The following is a 21244-nucleotide window of genomic DNA, read 5'->3' on the forward strand; positions in this document are numbered from 1 at the left end:
TAGCTTGTGCAATTGGCTTGAAGTTGGCTTCTAGTGCCAACTCCTTTTCTGGTGTGCTCCACTCATGTATTGAGTCATGTGCTTGTTCATCTTGGCCCCTATAATGCCTGACAGGAGCTTCCACGTTGTGCTGAGGAAGGTTGTTGGTTGGTAGTTGAATGGGATCCATCCCTTCTAGAGTCCTGGGATCAGGACTGTCTGGCCGTCTCTTAGCCATTCTGAGTTCGTCTCATCCATTAGCAGCTTGTTCATTTGTACAGCTAGCTTCTTTAGCAGGACCTTGTGCTTCAATTTTTCATGTTCGATTGACTCACAAATACCTTGAGCAAGAGGAACATGATCTGACTGACAAGGGCAAATTTTACTACTGTATGTTTGCATTACTTACATCGATGGCATATTTGACTTCCAGTTTGTTGAGGTCGCAGCTGGTCTTATCAGATAGTATAAGGCAGGCAACTAAAACCAATTTCATGTGAACAACAAGAGCAATAGTGTTAGTGGCAGGACATCGGTCACAGAGTGACATTCGTACTTTGGTCATCACAATTTTCTCATAGAGCCCTTCTTAAAATGATGCAAAACATACTGTGATGCATCAGTCTGTGTGTGAAAGGATGTGAATTGCTCCACATGGGTGTTTATTGTAATACTATACATATTATTACAGTATAATAATACTGTATTAAAACTAAAAGTATTTCACTAATGTTGTATTAGAGTGACTTTCAACATTTTGAATTTGACAATTTGTAGTTTTGATGTTTGATGTCTAATAGTGACCAACATAAAGTGATAAAATGTGTTCAACCACAGTGAGGAAATATTGTAATAAAACTTTTTAATAATGAGTAAATGAGGCTTGATTTCGACCACATTGTGGCCTTCATTAAAAGTAAACATGATTTTTTTTAAATGCTTCCAGGACAGATGCCCCTATACTTACCTCTAAGCTCATTAAAACTTTGGTGTATGATAATTACTGATATGCAGATAATAGAGTTGGATGTCTCGAGACCGGTTACATGGTGTTGGTCTTGTCTTGGTCTCGCTGTCTCGGTCTTGCTGTCTCAGATCCACATAGTGGTCGGGAGATTTGGAGTCAACAGTATTCATGACACACAACGTAACGTTCGATAATGTGTCATGCGCAAACGCATCAGCTCTAAGAGCCGTGCTTAGAGAGCGCTTTGTAGTGAATCAGAGGAGTCGACTCCCATTGAGCGAGAGCCGGCTCCTCACTTGATTTCCTTTCGCTGCTCAGCTCTCACACAGTGGCTCAGCTATGCTCCAATCCCTCCATATTGTGGCCAATCACATGCGAGGATATAGGATATATCATTATGTGAAAAACAGAGAGGGTGAGAGACGCGACAGTCAAGTGGAGCGTGCGTCTGTCCTCTCAGTAAGTGAGTGAGACAGTAGACAGCGGTGAGGAGGGCTGTGCGAAAGCAAAAACACATAAATATGCCTGACACCCGTAAACGAAGCAGCATCTGGCTGCAGTTTAAAGACTTTTTTGTCTCAGTCTCGGTCTCATCTCGACTTTGTCTTGGTCTGGACTCGGTCTGTCTTGGTCTTGGTATTGTCTTGGTCTTGGTTTAGGAGGTCTTGACTACAAGTCTAGCAGATAACATGTCCAACTGATGTGTTTGTATCTCAGGAATTTTACTGAATCGTTCGATCTTTTAGCTGCTTCCTTTAGGAGTCACCAGTGCAAATCATCTGCCTCCTTCTCACCTTATCTCTAGCATCCTCCTCTCTCACACCCAAACTCTACATGTCTTTGTTCACTACATCCATGAATCTTCTCTGTGGTCTTCTCCCTTTCCTCCTGCCTTATGGCTCTTTTGTCCAGTATATCCACTAGTACCCTTACTTCATTCTTTTTAGTCCTCACAAATTTTCCACCATCTATCCTCCTCTGTCTCGCTCTCTCTTTCATTAGTGTCTCACTACATTTCCATCTCTATCCACAATCACTCTAACCTGCTGAAAATTCTTTCCAGCTTTATGTCTCTGCGCAGCCAATCAATACAAGTCCTTTTGTCTTTCCTTAATGTCCAGCCTCACATATAACTCACTAGTCTTTTTCTTTGTCACGTCTGCCTTTGTGTGCATAGCCTCCCAGCACTCCCGTATACTTTTCTCCTTGTCTTTTTTAAATCTTTGTCCAGAGGAAATATCAAACTCCTGCTTGGCAGTTTCCCTCAGCACTACAGCTGTATATTGTCAGTCATCTTTTGTTGAAGCGTGTTCACTACACTACACTTAATCCAGCTTACTGCAGAATTTCTCTTTTTTCTAACTGACATCCAGCCTGTGGGGAAAACTCACTGACAACATTCAACATCACAGATTCAATATCCAGCTTTAATTTCATGATTCTGTCTTGCACTCTCTTCACCTCCACAAAACTGGTTATATACTCTTTCTTGAATATATAACCCCTACTTCACTTTATTTCCTATCTACATCATGGTAGAGCAGATTGAAACAATGTTTTCAAGTGAACAAGTATTTAAATGACACAAGACATGAAGCCCTATTTTAACATTAAAACACATTATCCTGAGTTGAGCTCAGCCAGCAGTCCATGCAGATCAGCTGAAGCTCATCTAAACATGCTGCTGCAGAGAATTAAGAGGAAGCGGCAGTGAACTGTTGAAATGGTCAATATTAGCCAGTCATGTAGCCTCAGCACGTGTATGCAGTTCTTACATGTACATGTATACAGAAGTTTGCAGCTCTTTAGAAGATATGTTGTGAAACTTTGTGTATGCACAGCAGAAGTATCATGGCACATTTCACAGATTGGATGTGATTGTGTGGGCTCAAATTGTGGCCATAAATATTTTGTACTTGTAAATCAAATGTGTAGTTGTGGACTGAGTTTTGTTACCTTGTAAACCGAAATATCAGAAAATGTTTGTGCAATGATATATGAGAATTTGTGTGTGTGTAAAAAAATATTTACACAAGTTACGCGTTTTTTGTTAAGGTCTGGTTACAGATACAAAGCAAAAAACTACGTGTTAAACTCTGCACTTGTGTGTGAGTTGCATAAAGTGCCCCTCTGACAGCCAAACCCATCTGTTCTCTGATTGGATTTTTACATTTGTGAGTGACATGACATTGACCAATCAGCTGAAAGGAAGAAAAATCGTGTCAAAATTCGTACTCGTATGTTGAAACGCACACACAAGTGAGGGAACTTGTGTGTGTGAATTTTACACATAGTTTTTTGCTTTGTATCTGTAACCAGAACTTAACAGAAAATGTGTAACTTGTGTAAATATTTTTACACAATGTTTTCTTCTTCTTTTTTACACACACACACACAAATTCTCACCTATATGTAGCCTGGGAAATGAGTACCCGCACAGGACACAATTGCTGGGGTTCTTAATGTGCAGTCTTTTACTGTTGGTGAAGACAGAATAAGCAAAAATGTCTTTTTTTTTCCCTTTACTTTTATCCAACAACAACCATATGGACTTGTACTGAACTTTGACAGCATGAGAGGAAAAAAGATCAATACGAAGAATAGAGGAAATTAAATAAAATACAAAGGACAAAATACGGCAGTGGCCTCTGACTGTACAGAACTAAATACAAAGAGCTTAATTACACCAGGTTCCTTTAAAAAGTGTGGAAATGTTACATGCATTTTATATTCCGCAGTAATATCTCAGCTCACTCGGGATATTGGAGCACACTGATGATCTTGCAACTTATCCCCTACAAGCAGAAAATGAATAATCCCGAAGGAAATTAGGGTTACAGCAGGCAGCACGCTAATGGCGAATGCGCACGTACAAAGGAACCTTCTGACCAAACTAAACACAAACAACACATTGGGAAGTCGTGTCAGAGAGGTAGGCTGATAGGAAAAAAACAATGAAAATACATAACATGAGGTGAGAGGAGGAGAAAAAAAAACTCCACTCAGACTGAGCTCCTAATGGGAGAACAGTTTGATAACAGAAAAAACACCTCAGCACAAAAAGCACATGACTATCAATACACCATAGAAACACAAGACAAGCAACAGGGGCGGGTAAAGGGTGAGAGAGAGCCGGTGTAGACAGCACATCCGGTCCTGCAGCATGTCTGCGCTGGTCCAGTCGACCGCCATCTTCCCCGGGAGGGCACAAGCATCGAAGGCGTTTGGAAAGGGAGGGGGGGTCAGTGTGTGCATATCAGTGTATGTGTGTGTGTGTGTGTCCAGAGTTCAGCTGAGACAGTGTCCTTTGCCCTGCCAGGCTAAGTAAACAGTCTTCCAGCCAACCCAGGTGGCCTTGCGTAGGATAGGAAGAACAGTCTATTATCAGGGTGTTTTTGTTTAGCTCCAGCCTTGAGATCACAGCTGTTGCTGGAGTGGTAGCCGCATGAAGTGATGGTGGTTTTTACTTTAGTGCGAACAACTCATGTGAATTTCAAAGCTGTTCTAACAGTCCAACACTGGTCTCTCAATCTCCTGTTGGAGAGCCGTGAGCTTCTCCATGATGATATCAAACTTACGCTCCATGATGTTGTCCTTCTTATGCTCAAAGAGCAGATACTGAGAACTCACAACCGCAGTGAGCTTCTCCAAGATGTGATCAAGTTTCGCTCAGAGGTCTTATTCTGAGTGTTCACAGCAGCCGTAAGCTTCTCCAAAATCTTATGCGTGCTGCGCTCAGTGAGCCCATTTTGAGAATTCACCAGCCGTCCCATCGATTCAATCCCAGCCTTGTGGGGTTTTGAACAGCTGATTCCGCTTTCTTTAATCTTCGATAAGCCAGGGCCAAGCCAGCTCCGATCAGCAAGAACCCTGTTACCATGGTTCCAAATAGGTTGATATCTTCAACACTCAGGCTCACCCAAGCTCAGACTTCTCGTTGAGAAAAGGGTGTCAATTGCATTCAGAGACCAGTTGATCAAATCCGTAATTCCTCTTTAGGTTTTAGAGAACAGACTGTGAGAGAGTGTTCCAGGGAAAAGTAAAACAAAAATACACAAGACTAGACAAGGACACAAGAGGCTAAGCAGGTAAGATAAGGTATCATGTGATCAACGATGCTCCGTGTCTCTGTCAGCTGTTTTACTGAGCCATGAGCTCCATGAAGAGAGTCCAGAGATTCCACTAGATGGATCCTTCCAGCGTGACCTCCAGGATCCAGACCTGCACACACACTCAGACTGCAGGGATTTATCTGCCTTGTAGTAGGATCACATCACTCACTCCGACTGGTTAGAGAGCAGGAGTGTGTGTGTGTGTGTGTGTGTGTGTGTGTGTGTGTGTGTGTGTGTGTGTGTGTGTGTGTGTGTGTGTGTGTGTGTGTGTGTGTGTGGTTTGTTTGAAGGCGTGACCTCGTCATTAAGAGAAGTAAGAAGTTCCTGGTTTGAAGTGAAGACGAACTGAAGCAGCATTAAACCATCAGAGCTCTGAGATGAAACACACTTTGCTCTGCTTCATCTTCCTCAGTGAGTAAATTCTCTTCTTATTTCTGTCACTTTCTCTCTTCTAACTTTTATTTGTCTCCATTTTATTTTCATTTATAATTCGTTTTGCGACTCACTTCTTCATTTCTTTGTTCTCTCTCATAATTATTGGTTTCTGTGGTTAAACATAGTGTGAAGTTTGGATATGAGTGGAATTTAAATGTTTCCACAAAATTTTTTTTGCACTTTACAAATTATTTTTAGTTTCCCAACAGTTTGATCCCCCGAAATTTCTACTTTTTTCTTGTACATGGAATCTATAATCAAATACTTTTCGTCTACTCTTCTATGAGAGACAAACTTATAATAGTAGAGCTGATGAAACAAACACTCTGTGTTTCATTTCTTCTTTTAATGAGCTGAAGAGCAACAAAGTGAGAACTGGATGTTTAGCAGCGCGACTAAAATGTTCATTTCACATACAAATATGGAAATAGCTGCTGCTGCTGCTGCTGCTGATGTCATCAAAGATATAAAAAAAAAGTCAAAATTCATTTTTGTATCTTTTTCACAACCTTAAACTCTGAATCTTCCACATCACATGCTTTGTGTTCGTGTATAAAACAGGAAGTTTGCTGTTTGCAACTAAAAACAGAAAAGTGAAGTTAACTGAACTTCTGTCATCAGTTCAAATTAATAATCATCTGTCACATTTAATCTATAGTAAGATTGTAACTAATGATTGTTCATCCTTTCAGCAGCACTTCAGGATGGAAACACTGGTTTGGTCAAAGCACAAACTCTCAGAGCAGAGGAAGGAGGAAACATCACAGTTGGGTGCAGCTTTTATTTCCCTGGAAGCAGGAAACTCTTCTGTAAGGAAAAATGTGAAAATGGAAACATTCTTGTTGAAACATCTGATGATGCAGCTCAGAACGGCAGATACAGCATTAAATATGAAAACAAAGGTGTTACCTCATCTGATATTATGTATGTGAGCATCACACAGCTGAAACAGTCTGACTCAGGACGGTACAGGTGCTCTTTGGAGAGAGTCTTGTTGACAGATGGAAACCATGATTTTGAGCTGATTGTCACAGAAGGTGAGTTTCTGCTAACAGTCGTGTTTGTCTTTGAAGGTGTGACAGAAGCTTCACGTCTCAAAAGCAGCTACTTTTCCTTCAAATCACCTACAGATGTTATATTTATCTGAAACATCAAGTTTCATCAGTTCTGCTGTCAAACAGCCCATAACCACGTCAGTCACATGCAGATATATAAACTGCTTCAAGTGGTCTTATTATGACTCTGATGGTTTCATTGTTCACAGCTTCAACAACTTCAACACCAAACGGGACTCTGAGACCTTTTTCAGCTTCAGTGTTTCTCTCATCAGCCTCCACACCACCAACAGCACAGAGTTTAAGCTCAACTTCAGGAAGCTCCACACCTTCATCAGCCTCCTCTGGAAGTTCAGGTACGTTATAGATTTTTATATGATGTAGATTTACATGTGATGAAGATCCATTAATGAGTGAACTATCTAGTAGTGACACACTGTGAGATGTGGAAGAAGAACATTTCTAAAATGTAAACTTCTTTCCTCGGTGTTGATGTACATGTAGAATGACAATAAATGGCTACTCTATTCTGAGTAAAAGATAAAAAAAAAGTGTTGAAATGAATTAAAGTAGAAAAATATTGGCATGATAGTAGAATTAAAGTCAAAACTGTCAAATGAATGTAACACATGTTTGATTGTAAACTGATCATTGTAGCGAGTTCAGTAAAAAGCACAACAGCTAAATAAATAAGTTTCCAGCACAGCAGGTCAGCAGCTGAGAGAGGACATGGCTGACTTCCTCACAGCAGCACTGCATGAGATCTGTGCTAGATGACAGATATAGACTGTGATTAGTCGCTGTTTGGTTTCAGAGCGTTTTCACAAGTGTCAGTGTAACAGACACAGACAGAGGAAAGCATTGTGGGAGCTGTAGTTGTTACTGAGTGAAGCGAAATAGGGAGCTGCTCACGTTTTAGCAGAAAGTACAACAGCAGGTACTCAATACAGAAAACTTGGTGAAAGTATAAATACTTTCTGTGCTACTTCATTAAATAATTTCATGCAGAAGGAAATTGATTTTTTCTGATTTGTTTTTCTGTCATGATTGATAAGCAGTTTGTCACATAAATGCCTGAGTAACTGTGTCCAGTCCAAAAACACATGTTATACTGTATGTTTACTGCTAAATGAACCGGCTTTGCTCCACATGTTTACACTGCGAGTAAAAAAACCCTTCTCTGTTAAACTCCTGCAGATGTGCTGATTTATGTCCGTCTTATTGTGGTCATTATCATCAGCGCCTTTTTAGCAATTTCGTTGATTTTCTACATGATGAAGAGGACAGCTAAACCCAAAGGTGAGGCTACAGGAAACACGCAAGATGGTGTTTTTAACTCTTTAGTTGCCCTGTGTGTCCTGCTGTCTCTCCTGCAACATTTTTTTGTACAGCTGACTCCCATCAGCAATTAAAAGCCAGAGAAAGGTGAGCTCTGGTGCAGGAGAGCCATGTTGGTGGGTGCAGCTAGTGAGCTGTGTTTGGTGATTGTTTGCTCCTGCTCGGTGGAGAGGAGTGTTTGGTGACTAATCCTTTTTTTTAATCTACTTTTTCAGTTCACTGACTGATGCCTGAGTTTTGGTTTGCTTCTTTAAATGGTGATAGCGGCTTAACAGTGTCTTTTAGTTCAGTTACTAACAGAAGCATTAATAAAACTCTTTAGTTTAACCAATTTGCCTCCCTGTCTCCTTTTTTCGACCCAGACACTTTTTATCACTTCCCCTCATCCCCTGGACCTTCTTAGGGAAATATAACAAAGAGTCGTCCCATTAAACCCTTTAAAAACTTAAACACAGTAAAATTTAGAAATACATATCATAGGGAACTGGTTTCTGTCCAGAAAATATTAATGTCCTGACGACATAAGTAACACAAGGACTGAAATGAGCTTCCAACTGTGGCTCAAATATTCTCAAATTCAGTCTGTCAGAACTTCTAAAATCATGCAGTTTGTTTACTGGGAAAATAAAAATTTTGTCACATTATGAACACAAAATTCAAATAGAACACATAAATTACATCAAACGTTTAAACTGAGAACATGTACCATTTTCAGAAAACTGTTAGCTCATTCTGAATTTGATGGCGCACCATAACGTCCCCTCATCTTTTAACAACAGTCTGGAAACATCTGGAGACCGAGGAGACTGAGGAGACTAGCTGTTAGGAATGTCGTCCTGTTCTTGTCTGTTAGAGGTTTCCAGCTGCTCAGCAGTCCTGAGTCTTCTCTGTCATGTTTTTGGTTTCATGATGCTCCAAATATTTTGAGCTGGTCAAAGGTCTGGACTGCAGGCAGTGAAGCCAGGCTGGTGTAGTAGATACAGAATGCAGTTTAATATGGTGTTGATGAAATATACCTATATATAAGACCTTCCCTTAAAAAGACGTCTGGATGGGAGTACACCTTCCAGCATTGATGGCGCCTTTTCAGGTGTTGAAGCTTCCAATTCCACAGATACTGATGCACCGCCGTACCATCAGAGACGAAGGCTTTTGACCTGAGCACTGATAATAAACGGAACAGTCTTTCTCTTTAGTCCAGCAGACGCAACATCCAAGAGAATTTCAGCTTTTAATTGATCTCACTACAGAACACTTTTCCACTTTGCTTCAGTCAATGAAAATTGATCTTTAGCTGAGAGAAGACTCCTTTACTTCTTTGAAACTTCACCTCTTTAAGATGCTCTTTTTATACCAAGTTACTGACCTGTTACAAAAGAGTTATTCTTCCAGCTGTTTGGGTTTAGCAGTGCTTATTGTTCCAGCCTCCTGTTGCACCCATGCAAACTTTTGTGAGGCATTTTTTCTGACATCAAATTCAAAATGAGCTACTGTGTTTCATGACATTATAAAAAAACAAAAGCCTCATTTGATTGATTTTTTTTTCTAATGAATAAAATATCAGTTTAAGAGATTTGGGAATCATTGCATTGTTTTTATTTATATTTAACACATGACCAACATTTTTGATATTATTTTTGAAAACTAAATTGAAAATAACATTTAAAACTGAGTCTATCCAGTCTAATCAGTCTACCCTATCAGTTCTTCATTTGGGAATAAGAACAATGACTGGTTAAAAGAAATTGTCATTATTGATAGGCAGGCTCCTTTTTCTTTAGTATTAATCCCTCGTTGGTCCTCTTTGCCTGATCCTTTCAGATCTACAGATGTAGTTCCACTGGTTGAAGACAGATGTTTATCTTCTTATCTGCATGTTTTTCAGGACCTCCTGTGGAGTCTGAGCATGCTGACATCACACAGGTGAATTTTAGGAACTGTGACACCTGAGCTTCATCACAGCTTGAGTTGTATCAATCAGCTGGTTTGTTCCTTTAGCAGGGCAACAACGTATATATAGAGATCAGAGAGGTGGACAGACAGAGCAGTTCACCTCCTGCAGAAGTGTCCTGAACAGATGCTGCACCAAAAACCTCCAACCAGATGGAGATGAAAACAATAGACCTTTCCACCTCTCCTCACAACAAAGTAAGTAAAACTGTGGTTGGATTTTAAGCTCTGAGGTCAGAAACTAGGATCTAGATCACAGTTTGTGCATTAAAGTAATTTATCATTTATCATTGATAGATATTTTATATGATTGCCAGTATTAATGCTTAAAAATGCTGCTTTTTAGTTTTTTGTTTGTTTTTTTGCATTTAACAGAAATTGCATTTTTTATTTTTTCATTCTTGTTTTATTAACAAGCTGATGGCAAATGTTTTTTAGGATTTCATACTTAAATATTTCTTGTACACATATTTTATCTTCTCTCAGAGTTTATCTGTATGATTTTTATTCATTTACATCATATTTTGAGAGACTGAAGTTTTATTCCTTTAGGACTGAAGATGACATGAATGCAGTTGATTACACTGAAGTGGATTTCTCCCACTATCGTGCCACCAACAGCGCCCCCTGTGGTAATGCAATTTATGTTTGTACTTCGTCCCCAGGTACATGCCAGCTCTGCCGACCACACCGCAGATGCTTCACCTCCTCATGTGTCCAAAAACATCAGTAGTGATGCTGCTGATGAAAGCTTGGTGGCTAACAGATGAACAGAATCCATACAACAGTATATTTTTCTGCTTATGACCATCTTTATTACTTGCTGTCAAACAATTACACTGAAAGTTGTTTTAATTACAGCTACTTTTAGTTTAGTTTAACAGATGGCATGATGGTATGACTGGCAGGCTGCTCCTGGAGCACGATCCTTAAATGTAGTCAGCAAAAAGGCTCCAGGTGGCTAACTTCATCTATTTTATGTTAGTGTGTATTTTACCAAACCAATGGAACTCAGATTAACTGCTGTGTCACCTGTTACTGTTGTCATCAGTCAGACTGAAACAAACACAATAAAAAGACAGAAAAAGAATTCTAATGTAAAAAATGTTTTTTTAATACCTACACTTGTTAATATTTAACTTTTCAGCATAACAGCGCTGAAGTTTCAGTTGAGACTGGATGAAGGTCTGAAGTGTCTCATTTTATTTCTTCTCTAAATAGTGTCAGAAACGTTGATGTAGCATAAATATGGAGAGAAGGTTTGCAAATATGATCCACAACCATAAAGTAAGATTTACAAATGTACACAATGATTGGTGTGTAACTTTGAGGACTCACAAGTATGATTTGTTTAGTGCATGTTTTGTACAATCAGTGTACAAAACGTGTACAGTGTTCCCTCGTTTTTTATAGATGTAAAAATTTCTGTATAGATGTAAGGCTGTAAAACCCCTCACTACACACTTTATACACTTTTCTCAGACAGGCATGAACATTTTCAAGGGATTTAGGATCGCATCACTCACCCTCGACTGGTGAGAGAGAAGGAGTGTGTGTGTGTGTGTGTGTGTGTGTGTGTGTGTGTGTGTGTGTGTGTGTGTGTGTGTGTGTGTGTGTGTGGTTTGAAGGCGTGACCTCGTCATTAAGAGAAGTAAGAAGTTCCTGGTTTGAAGTGAAGACGAACTGAAGCAGCATTAAACCATCAGAGCTCTGAGATGAAACACACTTTGCTCTGCTTCATCTTCCTCAGTGAGTAAATTCTCTTCTTATTTCTGTCACTTTCTCTCTTCTAACTTTTATTTGTCTCCATTTTATTTTCATTTATAATTCGTTTTGCGACTCACTTCTTCATTTCTTTGTTCTCTCTCATAATTATTGGTTTCTGTGGTTAAACATAGTGTGAAGTTTGGATATGAGTGGAATTTAAATGTTTCCACAAAATTTTTTTTGCACTTTACAAATTATTTTTAGTTTCCCAACAGTTTGATCCCCCGAAATTTCTACTTTTTTCTTGTACATGGAATCTATAATCAAATACTTTTCGTCTACTCTTCTATGAGAGACAAACTTATAATAGTAGAGCTGATGAAACAAACACTCTGTGTTTCATTTCTTCTTTTAATGAGCTGAAGAGCAACAAAGTGAGAACTGGATGTTTAGCAGCGCGACTAAAATGTTCATTTCACATACAAATATGGAAATAGCTGCTGCTGCTGCTGCTGCTGATGTCATCAAAGATATAAAAAAAAATCAAATTTCATTTTTGTATCTTTTTCACAACCTTAAACTCTGAATCTTCCACATCAGATGCTTTGTGTTCGTGTATAAAACAGGAAGTTTGCTGTTTGCAAATAAAAACAGAAAAATGAAGTTAACTGAACTTCTGTCATCAGTTCAAATTAATAATCATCTGTCACATTTAATCTATAGTAAGATTGTAACTAATGATTGTTCATCCTTTCAGCAGCACTTCAGGATGGAAACACTGGTTTGGTCAAAGCACAAACTCTCACCCACAGAGCAGAGGAAGGAGGAAACATCACAGTTGGGTGCAGCTTTTATTTCCCTGGAAGCAGGAAACTCTTCTGTAAGGAAAAATGTGAAAATGGAAACATTCTTGTTGAAACATCTGATGATGCAGCTCAGAACGGCAGATACAGCATTAAATATGAAAACAAAGGTCTTACCTCATCTGATATTATGTATGTGAGCATCACACAGCTGAAACAGTCTGACTCAGGACAGTACAGGTGCTCTTTGGAGAGAGTCTTGTTGACAGATGGAAACCATGATTTTGAGCTGATTGTCACAGAAGGTGAGTTTCTGCTAACAGTCGTGTTTGTCTTTGAAGGTGTGACAGAAGCTTCACGTCTCAAAAGCAGCTACTTTTCCTTCAAATCACCTACAGATGTTATATTTATCTGAAACATCAAGTTTCATCAGTTCTGCTGTCAAACAGCCCATAACCACGTCAGTCACATGCAGATATATAAACTGCTTCAAGTGGTCTTATTATGACTCTGATGGTTTCATTGTTCACAGCTTCAACCCCTTCAACACCAAACGGGACTCTGAGACCTTTTTCAGCTTCAGTGTTTCTCTCATCAGCCTCCACACCACCAACAGCACAGAGTTTAAGCTCAACTTCAGGAAGCTCCACACCTTCATCAGCCTCCTCTGGAAGTTCAGGTACGTTATAGATTTTTATATGATGTAGATTTACATGTGATGAAGATCCATTAATGAGTGAACTATCTAGTAGTGACACACTGTGAGATGTGGAAGAAGAACATTTCTAAAATGTAAACTTCTTTCCTCGGTGTTGATGTAGAATGACAATAAATGGCTACTCTATTCTGAGTAAAAGATAAAAATGTGTTAAAATGAATTAAAGTAGAAAAATATTGGCATGATAGTAGAATTAAAGTCAAAACTGTCAAATGAATGTAACACGTGTTTGACTGAAAACTGATCATTGCAGTGAGTTCAGTAAAAAGCACAACAGCTAAATAAATAAGTTTCCAGCACAGCAGGTCAGCAGCTGAGAGAGGACATGGCTGACTTCCTCAGAGCAGCACTGCATGAGATCTGTGCTAGATGACAGATATAGACTGTGATTAGTTGCTGTTTGGTTTCAGAGCGTTTCCACAAGTGTCAGTGTAACAGACACAGACAGAGGAAAGCATTGTGGGAGCTGTAGTTGTTACTGAGTGAAGCGAAATAGGGAGCTGCTCACGTTTTAGCAGAAAGTACAACAGCAGGTACTCAATACAGAAAACTTGGTGAAAGTATAAATACTTTCTGTGCTACTTCATTAAATAATTTCATGCAGAAGGAAATTGATTTTTTCTGATTTGTTTTTCTGTCATGATTGATAAGCAGTTTGTCACATAAATGCCTGAGTAACTGTGTCCAGTCCAAAAACACATGTTATACTGTATTTTTACTGCTAAATGAACCGGCTTTGCTCCACATGTTTACACTGCGAGTAAAAAAACCCTTCTCTGTTAAACTCCTGCAGATGTGCTGATTTATGTCCGTCTTATTGTGGTCATTATCATCAGCGCCTTTTTAGCAACTTCATTGATTTTCTACATGATGAAGAGGACAGCTAAACCCAAAGGTGAGGCTACAGGAAACATGCACGATGGTGTTTTTAACTCTTTAGTTGCCCTGTGTGTCCTGCTGTCTCTCCTGCAACATTTTTTTGTACAGCTGACTCCCATCAGCAATTAAAAGCCAGAGAAAGGTGAGCTCTGGTGCAGGAGAGCCATGTTGGTGGTTGCAGCTAGTGAGCTGTGTTTGGTGATTGTTTGCTCCTGCTCGGTGGAGAGGAGTGTTTGGTGACTAATCCTTTTTTTTAATCTACTTTTTCAGTTCACTGACTGATGCCTGAGTTTTGGTTTGCTTCTTTAAATGGTGATAGCGGCTTAACAGTGTCTTTTAGTTCAGTTACTAACAGAAGCATTAATAAAACTCTTTAGTTTAACCAATTTGCCTCCCTGTCTCCTTTTTTCGACCCAGACACTTTTTATCACTTCCCCTCATCCCCTGGACCTTCTTAGGGAAATATAACAAAGAGTCGTCCCATTAAACCCTTTAAAAACTTAAACACAGTAAAATTTAGAAATACATATCACAGGGAACTGGTTTCTGTCCAGAAAATATTAATGTCCTGACGACATAAGTAACACAAGGACTGAAATGAGCTTCCAACTGTGGCTCAAATATTCTCAAATTCAGTCTGTCAGAACTTCTAAAATGATGCAGTTTGTTTACTGGGAAAATAAAAATTTCATCACATTATGAACACAAAATTCAAATAGAACACATAAATTACATCAAATGTTTAAACTGAGAACATGTACCGTTTTCAGAAAACTATTAGCTCATTCTGAATTTGATGGCGCACCATGTAGCGTCCCCTCATCTTTTAACAACAGTCTGGAAACATCTGGAGACCGAGGAGACTGAGGAGACTAGCTGTTAGGAATGTCGTCCTGTTCTTGTCTGTTAGAGGTTTCCAGCTGCTCAGCAGTCCTGAGTCTTCTCTGTCATGTTTTTGGTTTCATGATGCTCCAAATATTTTGAGCTGGTCAAAGGTCTGGACTGCAGGCAGTGAAGCCAGGCTGGTGTAGTAGATACAGAATGCAGTTTAATATGGTGTTGATGAAATATACCTATATATAAGACCTTCCCTTAAAAAGACGTCTGGATGGGAGTACACCTTCCAGCATTGATGGCGCCTTTTCAGGTGTTGAAGCTTCCAATTCCACAGATACTGATGCACCGCCGTACCATCAGAGACGAAGGCTTTTGACCTGAGCACTGATAATAAACGGAACAGTCTTTCTCTTTAGTCCAGCAGACGCAACATCCAAGAGAATTTCAGCTTTTAATTGATCTCACTACAGAACACTTTTCCACTTTGCTTCAGTCAGTGAAAATTGATCTTTAGCTGAGAGAAGACTCCTTTACTTCTTTGAAACTTCACCTCTTTAAGATGCTCTTTTTATACCGAGTTACTGACCTGTTACAAAAGAGTTATTCTTCCAGCTGTTTGGGTTTAGCAGTGCTTATTGTTCCAGCCTCCTGTTGCACCCATGCAAACTTTTGTGAGGCATTTTTTCTGACATCAAATTCAAAATGAGCTACTGTGTTTCATGACATTATAAAAAAAAAAAAGCCTCATTTGATTGATTTTTTTTTCTAATGAATAAAATATCAGTTTAAGAGATTTGGGAATCATTGCATTGTTTTTATTTATATTTAACACATGACCAACATTTTTGATATTATTTTTGAAAACTAAATTGAAATTAACATTTAAAACTGAGTCTATCCAGTCTAATCAGTCTACCCTATCAGTTCTTCATTTGGGAATAAGAACAATGACTGGTTAAAAGAAATTGTCATTATTGATAGGCAGGCTCCTTTTTCTTTAGTATTAATCCCTCGTTGGTCCTCTTTGCCTGATCCTTTCAGATCTACAGATGTAGTTCTGCTGGTTAAAGACTGATGTTTATCTTCTTATCTGCATGTTTTTCAGGACCTCCTGTGGAGTCTGAGCGTGCTGACATCACACAGGTGAATTTTAGGAACTGTGACACCTGAGCTTCATCACAGCTTGAGTTGTATCAATCAGCTGCTTTGTTCCTTCTGCAGGGCAACAACGTATATATAGAGATCAGAGAGGTGGACAGACAGAGCAGTTCACCTCCTGCAGAAGTGTCCTCAACAGATGCTGCACCAAAAACCTCCAACCAGATGGAGATGAAAACAATAGACGTCTACAGCCTCTCCACCTCTCCTCACAACAAAGTAAGTAAAACTGTGGTCGGATTTTAAGCTCTGAGGTCAGAAACTAGGATCTAGATCACAGTTTGTGCATTAAAGTAATTTATCATTTATCATTGATAGATATTTTATACGATTGCCAGTATTAATGCTTAAAAATGCTGCTTTTTAGGTTTTTTTGTTTGTTTTTTTGCATTTAACAGAAATTGCATTTTTTTTGGTTCATTCTTGTTTCATTAACAAGCTGATGGCAAATGTTTTTTAAGATTTCATACTTAAATATTTCTTGTACACATATTTTATCTTCTCTCAGAGTTTATCTGTATGATTTTTATTCATTTACATCATATTTTGAGAGACTGAAGTTTTATTCCTTTAGGACTGAAGATGACATGAATGCAGTTGATTACACTGAAGTGGATTTCTCCCACTATCGTGCCACCAACAGCGCCCCCTGTGGTAATGCAATATATGTTTGTACTTCGTCCCCAGGTACATGCCAGCTCTGCCGACCACACCGCAGATGCTTCACCTCCTCATATGTCCAAAAACATCAGTAGTGATGCTGCTGATGAAAGCTTGGTGGCTAACAGATGAACAGAATCCATACAACAGTATATTTTTCTGTTTATGACCATCTTTATTACTTGCTGTCAAACAATTACACTGAAAGTTGTTTTTAATTACAGCTACTTTTAGTTTAGTTTAACAGATGGCATGATGGTATGACTGGCAGGCTGCTCCTGGAGCACGATCCTTAAATGTAGTCAGCAAAAAGGCTCCAGGTGGCTAACTTCATCTATTTTATGTTAGTGTGTATTTTACCAAACCAATGGAACTCAGATTAACTGCTGTGTCACCTGTTACTGTTGTCATCAGTCAAACTGAAACAAACACAATAAAAAGACAGAAAAAAAATTCTAATGTAAAAAATGTTTTTTTTAATACCTACACTTGTTAATATTTAACTTTTCAGCATAACAGCGCTGAAGTTTCAGTTGAGACTGGATGAAGGTCTGAAGTGTCTCATTTTATTTCTTCTCTAAATAGTGTCAGAAACGTTGATGTAGCATAAATATGGAGAGAAGGTTTGCAAATGTGTACGATATGATCCACAACCATAAAGTAAGATTGTACACAATGATTGGTGTGTAACTTTGAGGACTCACAAGTATGATTTGTTTAGTGCATGTTTTGTACAATCAGTGTACAAAACGTGTACAGTGTTCCCTCGTTTTTTATAGATGTAAAAATTTCTGTATAGATGTAAGGCTGTAAAACCCCTCACTACACACTTTATACACTTTTCTCAGACAGGCATGAACATTTTCACATTTTCTCTTGTTTATACACTCTCAAAGCTCAAACCTTTGTAGAAAAATAAGGGGTGTGAGTGTGGGGACCGGTGATAAATGGGTCAGGAATGGAATGAAAAGGAAACCAGACAGAGGTGTTCAGTATATAAAATAGTTTTATTACAAATAATCTTAACTTAAAGAGCCGGCAAAGCCGTTTTTTTTACCAGTAATGCCAAAAAAACAAAGGAAGTAGTCGCAGCAACAAAGGAAAAAAACTACCAAACAAATAAAGGAGGCGCTTCCCGCTTCTCACACTTCTTACTTAACTCCTCGCCACGGGGAGACACCTGTGGGGCCCACAAGCCTGTAACTGCTCACCACGGGTATGACAAACACGCAAAGGAGCCTTTCCAACACCTAGAAGAAATTGTGTAGAGCAACAGGGGAAAAACCAATTCGCACACAGGTCATCCCCAGCTTATATAACCTCAGAGGTGATTACTGACTGGGCCCAGATGGTAAACGAGGCCAGTGAACAGCAGCTGTGTCCTGGGGAGAGAGAAGGGTGAGAGAGACAGAGGGGTAGGAGTGGCAAGAGAGAAGGAGGCGGAGAGAGCAGGCAAACACCCCACCCACAGTGTAACATGTACAATATGTTGTACAATGAAACCAAAGGCACATTTGTTGGGGAGAAAACTTACAAACAACAGTACAGCACAGTCACACCGATCGAAGGTTTATGTAAATTTGACAAGCTGAATGGATTCTGTACTGTAAAGGAGACATGGCACGAGATTGATGGACAATGGCCTACAGCCAGTCAGGATGCAGAACACAATGCGCTGTAAATAAAACAAAACAAAAAAGCATGCAAATTTGCACACACAAAAGAATCTGCGAAACAGCTAGGCCACGAAAGGTGAACCTTTGCAACAGCCTGCAAGTAGCTGAAAGAAGATGACGCTCACTTAACATTACACAGGATTATATATGGAATTGTGCTTCTGATTGGTAAAAACTGTCAGGGAGAGGCTGTGTTTGCTTGTTTTCTCCCACAGTTACTGGTTTCTGTGGTTAAACATAGTGTGGAGTTTGGAAATGAGTGGAATTTAAATATTTCCACAAACTTGTTTGCAAATTATTTTGAGATTCAAACCAGTTTGATCCCCAGAAATATTTTCCTACTTTTTATTGTACATTGAATCTGTAGTCAAATATTTTTTTTATTTTTCCTCTACTCTTCTTTGAATGACAAACTTATAATAGTAGAGCTGATGAAACAAACACTCTGTGTTTCATTTCTTCTTTTAATGAGCTGAAGAGCAACAGCACAGTGAGCGGTGACAAACTTTAAGCTTTGGATGTTTTGCAGTCCTACCACTAAAACGCACATTTCACATGCAAACATAAACACAGCTGTCACATTTAATCTATAGTAAGATTGTAACTAACGATTGTTCATCCTTTCAGCAGCACTTCAGGATGAAAACACTGGTTTGGTCAAAGCACAAACTCTCACCCACAGAGCAGAGGAAGGAGGAAGCATCACAGTTGCATGGCTCTGAGACCTTTTTCAGCTTCAGTGTTTCTCTCATCAGCCTCCACACCACCAACAGCACAGAGTTTAAGCTCAACTTCAGGAAGCTCCACACCTTCATCAGCCTCCTCTGCAAGTTCAGGTACGTTATATATTTTTATATGTATGTAGATTTACATGTGATGAAGATCCATTAATGAGTGAACTATCTATTAGTGACACACTGTGAGATGTGGAAGAAGAACATTTCTAAAATGTAAACTTCTTTCCTCGGTGTTGATGTACATGTAGAATGACAATAAATGGCTATTCTATTCTGAGTAAAAGATAAAAATGTGTTGAAATAAATTAAAATACAAAAATATTGCAATCAAAGTAGAATTAAAGTCAAAACTGTCAAATGTATGTAGCATGTGTTTGATTGTAAACTGATCATTGCAGTGAGTTCAGTAAAAAGCACAACAGCTAAATAAATAAGTTTCCAGCACAGCAGGTCAGCAGCTGAGAGAGAACATGGCTGACTTCCTCACAGCAGCACTGCATGAGATCTGTGCTAGATGACAGATACAGACTGTGATTAGTTGCTGTTTGGTTTCAGAGCTTTTTCACAAGTGCCAGTGTAACAGACACAGACAGAGGAAAGATTATAAATACTATAACTATAAATACTTTCTATGCTTCAGAGTAACTACTTCATTATTTTATTTTTTATTTTTTGCCAGTCTGCAGCACTGTAGCAATCAGAATTATTGTCTGAATCCCTGCCTGGTGCCCCTCAGGAGACAGAAGCTGAAGGATATTTAGTCCTTTGTTCTGACACAGGCTGTTGGGGAATTGTATATTTTAACCAGTTTATGAAAGAGTTTCCAAAACCACATTTTTGTAAAGCTGCAAATAAAAATTTCCAGTTAACTCTGCCAAATGCTTTTTCTGCATCTAGAGACAATATTGTGATTTCAGTGTTTTTATTGCATGATTAGTCTATTAAATTAAGTAATCTACATGTATTTGTTGATGAGTGCCTGTCTGAAACTGGTTTGGTCAGAATGAATTAAGAGAAGGGTTATTTTCTCTAATCTCTTTGAGAGAGCTTTGCAGATTATTTTGAGGTCTACATGAATCAGGGATACTGAACGATAGCTTGAGGGAAATAAAGGGTCTTTGCCTGGTTTTAACAGGAGATTAATGTTGGCAGAATTCATATTTGGTGGAAGTCTGGCATTTTCCTTAATTTCTTGGAACATTCTGTGGAATACAGGTGCCAGAATCGTCCAGAATTCTTTGTAGAATTCTGCTTATCAGAGCTTCCTGGAGTTCACCTGGCGTCAGTGGCGAATCCAGTGCCATTGCTCGACTGTCTAGTAATTTTTGAAGGGTTACATTATCAAGAAACTGATCAATTTCATTTTTAGACGGGTTTATTTGTGGTTAGTATAAAGTTTCATAGAAATCCCTAAAATTGTTGTTTATTCTTTTAGTCAAAATGCCCGGGCTGTTTTTTTTTTGTTTGTTTTTTTGTCCCAGTACAGCCCTGGGCTCGACACGCAGTGAATTAATCTGAGAGGGTGTATCAAAAAATAAATGGCTGCGCCAACGGTGCACATCGCAAATTAGCTCGCATAGACACATTAGTTGTGACTCTTCTTAATGACGGTATCTTAGCTAACAACCCCAACTACCAGATTCAACTTGTAATTGGCTAAAAATAATTTATGGTGAGAGGGACGTTGTTAGCTTTCCACATTCTGACACTTCAAAAGCTTCAGGAGCTTTCCGCTCAGCGCAGCATCAGCACCATGGAAATACACGGATACATCCGTAGACTCGAGACAGAATTCACAATGTGTTTTTGGGACTTTCAGATGTTTGGACCAATGTTTTCTTTTCTGATCAAACCAGAAATCTTTAATGAGCATCTGGATTTGTCTCGCATTAACTGGCTGAGTTAATACCAGTTAATGCAACATCGAAGCAGCTGGAATCCACAGCTGTGCATGTTCATGGAGCTTGCATTTTCACCTGCTGAACATCACTACCTGACAAGTTTAACTGTCTTCAGAATATTGCAGAGGCCTTATTGACAGTATTTGGCTCTACATATCTGTGTTTCTAGCTGTATGCCCTAAATGATCTCTAGCTGCAGCTAGAGATCATTTAGGGCATACAGCTAGAAATCATTTATGGCATACATGTATGCCATAAATGATTTCTAGCTAGAGTAAAGAGCCATGCTCCAACTGATGTTTAACCAGTATTTTTTTACCTCCTCTTCACCA

General features: G+C 39.0%; 1 protein-coding gene across 1 annotated transcript; it reads left to right on the forward strand.

The window, feature by feature from the left end:
- Positions 1 to 5301: 5301 nt before the first annotated feature.
- Positions 5302 to 18297, forward strand: LOC120727983. The gene is made up of 10 exons (XM_040022607.1): positions 5302 to 5469; positions 6186 to 6530; positions 6758 to 6904; positions 11465 to 11585; positions 12301 to 12651; positions 12879 to 13025; positions 13858 to 13959; positions 15886 to 15923; positions 16002 to 16157; positions 16626 to 18297. Exons 4-10 carry the CDS (start codon positions 11552 to 11554, stop codon positions 16728 to 16730), a joined length of 933 nt encoding a protein of 310 aa, XP_039878541.1. The 5' UTR covers positions 5302 to 5469; positions 6186 to 6530; positions 6758 to 6904; positions 11465 to 11551; the 3' UTR covers positions 16731 to 18297.
- Positions 18298 to 21244: the final 2947 nt, after the last annotated feature.

The sequence above is a fragment of the Simochromis diagramma genome, unplaced genomic scaffold (genome assembly GCF_900408965.1).
Source record: "Simochromis diagramma unplaced genomic scaffold, fSimDia1.1 OVJJ01000308.1, whole genome shotgun sequence".
Classification (NCBI taxonomy): Eukaryota; Metazoa; Chordata; class Actinopteri; order Cichliformes; family Cichlidae; genus Simochromis; species Simochromis diagramma.